The 8912-nt window shown below is 47.1% G+C and overlaps 1 protein-coding gene across 1 annotated transcript; it reads left to right on the plus strand.

Moving 5' to 3' along the window:
• Nucleotides 1-873: 873 nt before the first annotated feature.
• On the plus strand, nucleotides 874-5285 carry mtnr1al (melatonin receptor type 1A like). The gene is made up of 2 exons (XM_028960005.1): nucleotides 874-1414; nucleotides 4189-5285. The coding sequence occupies exons 1-2, from the start codon at nucleotides 1147-1149 to the stop codon at nucleotides 4956-4958; spliced, it is 1038 nt and encodes a 345-aa protein (XP_028815838.1). The 5' UTR covers nucleotides 874-1146; the 3' UTR covers nucleotides 4959-5285.
• The last annotated feature ends 3627 nt before the right edge of the window (nucleotides 5286-8912 follow it).

Genomic DNA, 8912 nt, shown 5'->3' on the forward strand with positions numbered 1-8912 from the left:
GGGACACACCTTCTCGTTCAATGTGTTTTCTTTATTTTCATGACCATTTACGTTGGTAGATTCTCACTGAAGGCATCAAAACTATGAATGAACACATGTGGAGTTATAGCACAACAACCCAAAGCCCGGTTAATGAATTTGGAAGAACCGAATGTATCTGTGTCCAGAATGAACGCTTCTCGTGCAAACTGAAAATCCAAAGGGTTTAAATGAATGAATCGATCAATCAATCAAAAGTTTGATACCCTCTACGCGTCATGAAGACTTTCTCATGTCTTGTAGCCCTGCACGCACTGATTGGCCATAAAATTATGACCGCCGCCCAAATGTTGAGAAGACACTAGGGGTGTAGCTCCACGCACCGTGGGCTTCCCCGCAGGACGTTGCTGAAAACATCACACCACCTCTGGCGCCATGTCACACGCAGCTTTAGAGATGACACCACCCTGCCATCAAGCTGTCACAATTCTCACACTTGACGCTTCTTTTTTTCCAAAATCCCGCACACTCCACGTTGTTCACTCCACCTGTCGGTGGTCACGGCGTTATACCCGCCGTGGAATATGAACAGTGACATTCATCAGCCAGTCAGTCGATCCTGTCGTGTTGGTTGGTTGGTTGGTTTGTTTGTTTGTTTGTTTGTTTGTTGAGTGACGGACACGCGGAGCGGCGCGCGCGGCCGCGCCACCGTCAGAGACGCGCGGGCGCACGCGGCGCGCAGACGCAGGCGAGACGGCGGCGCGCCGGAGCGGCGGTTTCCTCGGCGCGGATTACATCAGAGCCGGAGAAAGTTGTGTGTGTGTGTGTGTGTGCGCGTGTGTGTGTGTGTTTTGGTTTTTTTTTTTTTAACCCGGAGATCCGGGGATGAAGCCCGGCGCGAACCCGGGACTGGACAACCCTCGCACAACGCGGCATGTGGCTGAGACGGAGCGACTGACTCCCGGACGCGCCGGACTTCCAGGCGCGCGCCGCGCGCGTCCCCGTCTATTCCCAAGTTTCTGCGTCCGGCTTCCCAACTGAAGGGAAGGAGGGGGACGCGTCACGCACACGAGCGGATCGGGACAACTGTTGCGCGACAGAAATAAAAACACGACCGAGACGAAGGAGCGTGGCGTTCCCTCTCCCCGCCCCGCCACCCACCCACCGATGCTGCATTTCTCCGGACGCGCGGCGTGCGGAGCTCCGCGCCCTCCCCACGCGTCCCGCGCACCGGCGGGTGAAGCGGCGATGGTGGGCGACGGCGGCGCCTCCCTGCGGAACGCCTCGGCCGTGGACGGGGCCAGGGGGCAGCGACACTTCCCGTGGCTCGTCACGGCGCTGGCCGGCGTGCTGATCACCACCATCGTCGTGGACGTGCTGGGCAACCTGTTGGTCATAGTGTCGGTCTTCAGAAACAGGAAACTCAGGAAAACAGGTAATAATTCTCTCATTCTCTCTGGCCCTTCATTCGGCTCCATTTGGCAATGCCGTACAATAAATCCATTCTCAGCCCACAATAACCATCTGCCGTGATCGATACACTGCATACACGGTCACCTCTCGGGGTTATGGTCATGATATCTTTAAAAAAAAAAAATAATAATTATTAAGTATTTTCTCAAACATTCCTCCCCTCATTGCTGGATTCTAACTCCAAGGGACCAAAACAAAACTGGCAACGTTGGGTATTTGTGCCCAAACCAGAGTAAAAATGTACTATTTACAGGAGGACTCTGGGACCCATCCAGCACACATCCGTACCGTGTTCTACGTGTTCTGTTACGGTGGATGTGTGGCTCTGGGTCGGTCGCTGCTCGGTGCCGCTGGCAGCGTATCACGCTGTTGGATTGCTTTTCAGGGGTTTGGTCGCTTTTAAAAAAATGTGCCAAAGTTGACCGATGTGCCAAAAATGAATAATAATAAAAGTTCCCGTTTCTAATTAGACCGGAGGAGACAGGTTGTGGCACTTTGTTTCCACGAGCACGCTTCGCACACGTCCTCGGCAGATGGGCTGAATTCGTGGTGGCGCCGGTGTCCCCGTGCTGAGCTGCTGTGGCCCCGCGTGTCAGCTGTGACGGCTCCTGTCATCGAAGGTGTGGCCGCGTACGCTGGCACTTCCGACCCAGGCCGGTACGAAGCTCCCTCGCCGGCCTGCGGACCTTGTGATGTGCCCCTCAACTCATTAGTGCTAATTACAACGAGGGCTCTGCCGTTTTATGGTTTTTTTTTAAGGTGCTTTTTAGAGCGTGCAGATTTATAACTAATTAAAATGTGGCGGTTGGAGGACCTCCTTGCGGGTTTCCTCAAGCTTGTAGGTTTTGGTTTGGAACGTGGAAGGGGGTGAAATTTCCTGTGATTCTACTTCCATGTAGCGGGGACGATTTTAGATAATACGGGGGACATGTACCCATCGCCCCCACCGTAAATTATGCCCGTGGGCTTGCTCAGAGCTGACATCAAAGTGGCCGCGCGTCTCAATTCTCCGCTTCAGATCGGCGGAGGATCAATTGCACGTGCCACAGCTTTGTTCTGAACGCGGAGAGCACCGCTGCCAGCAACTACACTCGGGGTGGTCCAGGGTTTTGCCAGTAATTGTCCCCATTCATTTCACGGCATGTTTCTCCATTAAAGCCCAACTTCTGACCAACATTCATTAATCAGGCACCTCCCTTCATCAATTGTCAAGAGTTAACGTATCGACGTGCGTGCCCATCACTTTCACTCACTGGAGCGGCATGGGCGTGAGAGACATGGGTACGGCACACAGGAAATGCTCACGAGCACCAACTTGCGGCCTTTAAAATGAGGACGAAGTCTAAAAGTCTTACATTTAATACCACTTACACCTAAACATCAGACCTGAATGTGAAAACGAACTGTTTTATTTATTCAGCAGGTTACTAAAAAAATACATTCAAATATGAGAAATATGTAGATATTGATTTCAATTTATAATCATTGTAGACATTCTAAATATCAAGCAATTGCATCGCAGAAATTGCATCTGAACGTTTGACAGACTGATGCTGATAAAAAGCTGACCTAAAACCCTATAATGTGGTGTCGTGTTTATTTTATAATAATAAAATGTTCTCCTGAAAGCATCAGATGCGCTAAAGAAGGCCAAACGTTCCTGATCCTCGGTACGAACCCGTGAAAGCGACGTGGAATAAGCCCTCCATGCGTTTTATCTGAGATGACTGTCGGCTTACATGGGGCTTGGAGACTTTTGTCACCCCTTCCGTTCCGGCTGCATCTCTTGGGGACACCGCAGTCAATTTGCCGTCCTCTCTCTTTATTGCCTTTGAGGAGCCGCCTCAGGTGATTGTGCCGCGAGTGTTAGACGCGAGCACCGCTGGCATCCCGCAGACGCGGTGTCTGGGCTCAGCGGCCGCCCGGCCGGAGGGGGCTGCTTGAAGGGCAGGGGCGAACAAATAAAAAATGGCGCCTACAGAGATATGATGCATTTTATGGTGGTCCGAGCTTTGTCTGAGCTGTTATTACAGTATTGTAATTTTGCAGAAAGTTAAAACAGTGGTGTAAATTCCGCTGTAAATCCCAGAACATTTAGGAAACCAATGAGATGGTGAATATTTAACACGACTAGATTATTAAACATGCTATTATGAAATGAACAAAGAAAATCTAGCTAGTAATGCAGGAATGATGTGATTCTAGTGGGTAGTTTATAGTAGGTAGATCGGATTTTTTGCAGGGGGGGTCACGACCCGCCTAACCCCCTGCAAGTTACGCCTCTGGACGACACAGAAAACCAAGCCTGTGCGCCAATGTCCCTGACATCTAGTGGGTGGGACGCCCATTTTTCTATAGTTGGCCCTCATTGAAAAAGGTTTGGCCACCCCTGCACTAGAGGGTCGTGTCTGCGTTTTCTGCCCTCTAAAGGACAACCTTTGGGACCCTTAGTCACGTAGGTTATGGTACATAGGGCACCCTGTCCCACAGGGAATATCAGGTTTTGACTGTTGTAGCACATGGACACCTTAATCATTCGTTCCATGTTAAGAGTAGCCAATTGAGTGTTTTTTACCAGTCTAGAGAGCACTTCAGTGCAGCTTTAGGTGGGTTCTCATAAGCACACAAGCGTGTTACAATGTCTTCTTTAAACAGATTTGATGTGAATATTTTATATATTCTGTGATCGTTTCATTGTTGCCATTTTGTGATTCATCTGTTGCTTTTGTTCCACAGGAAATGCCTTTGTGGTGAGTTTGGCAATTGCGGACCTTGTTGTAGCCATCTACCCATACCCCCTGGTCCTGACGGCCATCTTCAACGACGGATGGATTGCCGGGAACATTCACTGTCAAATCAGTGGCTTTCTGATGGGCCTGAGTGTCATTGGCTCCATCTTCAACATCACGGGCATCGCCATCAACCGCTACTGCTACATCTGCCACAGCCTTAAGTACGATAAGCTCTTCTCCAGCAAAAACACCGTCTGCTACGTCATCCTAGTGTGGGTGCTGACCACACTGGCCATCGTGCCGAACTGGTTCGTGGAGTCCCTGCAGTACGACTCGCGGGTTTACTCCTGCACGTTTGCGCAGTCGGTGAGCTCGCTCTACACCATCACGGTGGTGGTGGTGCACTTCATCCTGCCCATCAGCATCGTCTCCTACTGCTACCTGCGCATCTGGATCCTGGTCATACAGGTGCGCAGGAGGGTCAAGCCCGACAGCCGGCCCAAGATCAAGCCCCACGACTTCCGCAACTTCCTCACCATGTTCGTGGTCTTCGTGCTGTTCGCCGTGTGCTGGGCCCCGCTCAACTTCATAGGCCTGGCCGTGGCCGTCAGCCCCCGCCTCGGCCAGGCCATCCCGGAGTGGCTCTTCACGGCCAGCTACTTCATGGCCTACTTCAACAGCTGCCTGAATGCTGTCATCTACGGGGTGCTCAACCACAACTTCCGCAAAGAGTACAAGAGGATTGTTCTGGCAGTTTTCAAGTTCCACTGCTGAGTGTAGCAGGAACTCCGAGAATGTGGTGTGAACACCAGTGGAGGGTAAATCATCGATCCAGGCTGCTATATCACTTCTTTTACTACGTGAGACGTGGTTGAGAATACCGGGAATAATCATGTATATGCACCCAGCTCCAACAGAACAAAATGTTTACAGCGCACCCTCGGATTAACGGCAGAATATCGATTATGCAGAGCCATTTTTAACCACTACTCTCACCAGTAAACGTAGTTCCGAACTAGAAGGGAATATTAAATACGATAGTTACGATACCAGAGATTGTTTTAATTGCAGACGATCACTCCAGCTACAGCAAAAACAGCATCTGTGCGTGTGGTTTTTTTTTTTATACTGTTGGCGAGAGATGAGGGGCATTTTCCAAAGAAGCAAAAAAAAAAAAAAAACTGGACAATAATTTACAAGGTGATCTTTCCTATCAGTTGTACTGTATGTTGCCTGTAATTTACTCCAGATCTGTTTTTCTCGTAACAATTTTGTATGCTGAAAAAGAAACCGATGTGCATGCGAATTGACTGCTAATACAACTTTACATTACATAAGCAGAACCACATAATTCATATTTGCAGTATGGCGATTTTAATCTGGAAATGTTTTTCATCATAACTGGGAATTTGAATCATGAAACAACAAACGATGTACAACAGGGTCGGTTTGAGATTATGGCAAATTGCGTAACTAATCACCCCCTTATAGGTATACCTTATATGAATGTTCAGGTGACTGAAGGCACAAGGAATGTTTTTCGTTTTTATTTTTACTGAGCAATTGTATATCTGTTACAATCTTACATTTTTTTACCTCAGAGGTGTCGGAGGAGTGACACAGTGATAAAAGTGATTTCCTGTCATATGCTTTTTGCACAGTCATCATGAATGAGAATTAAGCAATAATACACAAGGGGGAGCTTGAGTGTATTATTGTGATTATACCACAGTTTACCCGTCTATTCATTTATGGCAGCAGTGGAGACTCTAAAACGAGACACTTTATATTTATCTTAATTATTGTGATGAAAGAGATGAAATCTCAGATGCAGCTGTTCCGAATTGAGATCATTCAGGTAACAAGGCCTAATGACTTTTTCTAAGGGGTTCGTCAGAGTCATCAATATCTTCAGATTCCTCTGAGACAGTCAAAATGCCAGGCTGGAACTAACTGTGGTATAACGGTTAATACTTACAAGAATCATATTTTTATATTTCAACACTGGATGTAATCTTTGCAAAATAAAAGTTGTGTGAACCACAAATACCTTAATACAGAATGACCACTGTGCTGCTTGTCTGAGTTATGTTGTGTCTGAATGTGTACTGTGCACTTGTGTTAGTCTCATGCAGAAAGAACCACTGAGTACTATTTGTTTTATACTATCCCATGTTTTATATTTATATGAAAGTGTATCAGGACATTGTTGATCTCCTAAAATATAAGAATAAGACTAGGCATTTGGGGATATTTCATGTGGGGTGAAGATTGCTCAACACAAAATACACAAATATCCTCATATTAATATTGCCAGGCTTTTATCGACCCTACTATGGGATAACATGGTCAAAACACACACAGACACACACACCCTGGGGGCATTCCTGGTAGAGCTTATAAGTCCATATAAAGACAACCTGTGACACCACTTTCTGGGTCAAGTGAGAAAGATGATTTTCAAAGCTGTGCCAAGTAAGCCTGTGCCTCGGGATAGGAAGCAAAGGTAGGGCCACATCCCACAGATGCTGGGGTTATCATGGAGTTCACATCCAACAAGAAGGAGGTTCACGGCCTAGAATTGCAAAGCAGAGGAGGAGGCGATTCTGTCAAGAATGATAACAGTAACAGGCAGGAGCCGCAGCCCCTTACACATACAAAAAAAGGAAAGAATTCATTGGATAAAAACAACAAATTACTCTTCCATTAAAATAAAAGAGTGTCCCCTTGTGACTGTGGGTTCAGGAACAATCCTGAACAGCATGCATTTGAATGATTCTACATCATCAAATATGTTGAAAGGACTGTACAGACATCTAGGGTTCTTTGAATTTGCCAAGTCCGTTTTTCAAAGGACGCATGTGTGCATGATGTTCCCAGAACACCCACAATCCATGTGCCTCATCTGAACACTCATACTGCCTCACTTTACAGTTAGCAGGAAGGACCACATCGTATTTTGTAGGTCTTACATATAACCAGTAGCTAGGGGTGGTAAAGTAGTGGGCTACCAGATCACAGGTTCAAACCCCACTCCCCGCTCTGGAGAAGGGCGTCTGATAAAGGCCACAAATGTACACTGGAGTCCAGTACATAAGGCATCCATAATAAGGCAGCCTTGTAAGGGTGGTAGTGGCCTAGTGGGTAACACACTCGCCTATGTATCAGAAGACCTGGGTTCAAATCCTGCTTACTACCATTGTGTCCCTGAGCAAGACACTTAACCCTAAATTGCTCCAGGGGGGGACTGTCCCTGTTAATACTGATTGTAAGTCGCTCTGGATAAGGGCGTCTGATAAATGCCGTAAATGTAAATGTAAAGGAGTGTCAGAAACAGTTTCAGCGGATTTCAAATTAACTTGTTTTTGTGGAGTACAAGTTAGTCAGCTAAACCAACGCTAATTTACTACGGAGCTAAACACATACGTCATTTGTTAAGAAACGTGTGAGACACACTTCATTAAAATGTGCGAAGTGGGAAAAATTCTCTGCTATTTTTAGCAATCAGATAGTGGATCAAAATCCAGCGGGCCGTGTTTCCGTTACGCAAGCAAGCAGTCCTGTCCGTCACTGATTAAACACTGCGAAGCGCGTTAGAAACGCTGTGGAAGTCGTGTTCGCAATTCCTCATACGAATTAACCAGAACCAGAGAGCACTGGCGACTTTGAAGTTACGCACACGCCACAGATCTTTAATTAATTACAGACGCGTGCGCCTTCCAGCTGAAGCTTGGATGTCTTTTGGCTGACTGGTGTAATTCCCAAGAGTCAAAAATCAAGGCGCAACAAATGCACGCAGAATGCCCCGTGCACACAGTTAAGTACGTCAGGAGAGTGGTCGCAGAGGTGAAAAAGTGCTCACCGGCCGTGGTGACGAGTCAGTTTACATTTACATTTACATTTACGGCATTTGGCAGACGCCCTTATCCAGAGCGACTTACAACGTGCTTTCAAGTTACCATCAATGAAGAGATCAATTCCGGTTCACTAGGACCCCAACTATGAATACAATCTTTTTATTCACTCTGTTGTAGATTCTGTACACAAGTTCGACAACAAGAAAATTACAATTTAATCTAAATATTCTTTAAAGAGGAAGGTCTTGAGCTGTCGTTTGAAAGTGTCAGTAACTGAGCTGTTCTGACCTCGAGGGGAAGTTCATTCGGAGTATACGAGGTGCAGTGCGGGGTGTAATAAGGGCTGTGAGGTAGGATGGTGCTACTCCATGTTTGGCTTTGTAGGCCAGCATCAGTATTTTGAACCTGATGCGTGCAGCTACTGGCGGCCAGTGGAGGGAGCGTAGCAGAGGGGCGGTGTGGGAGCTTGTTTTAACTAAGAACTTTCTCCAAACTTCCTCGGCTCGCTGATTGGCCCGCTCTGGTGCTGCCGAAAGTAGAGGAAAAAGTAATTCATATCTTCATAACCGGTCTCCGCTCTTTATTTATCACGCTTGACATTACCTCTATCACCTAATCCGTCAAGATACTCAGGCTGTCAGGCGCACAAGATTGAGCTCAGAGGCTCAATTAGACTCATCTGAGGAGACAAAGCCCCGGATTAAAGTCTACGGGAGCCTGAGTAAGCAGGCCGGGAACGGCTCAACAGGGGAGGAATAGAACTTTCTCGCAGAACATTTTTATTGTTTTTGTTTTTTTTTAACTTTGATTTACTTTTTTTTTGCATTCATGTGCTGCTGCTTCGATGTGGGACCAATTTACTATGAAGAGT

Source organism: Denticeps clupeoides, chromosome 18, assembly GCF_900700375.1.
Source record: "Denticeps clupeoides chromosome 18, fDenClu1.1, whole genome shotgun sequence".
NCBI lineage: Eukaryota > Metazoa > Chordata > Actinopteri > Clupeiformes > Denticipitidae > Denticeps > Denticeps clupeoides.

What these genes read in the sequence shown, in the direction of transcription:
- mtnr1al (XM_028960005.1), top strand. Translation starts at nt 1,147, where the DNA reads ATGCTGCATTTCTCCGGACGCGCGGCGTGCGGAGCTCCGCGCCCTCCC. An exon ending in CAGGAAACTCAGGAAAACAG is followed by an intron (nt 1,415 to 4,188) that starts GTAATAATTCTC and finishes TTTGTTCCACAG; the next exon opens with GAAATGCCTTTGTGGTGAGT.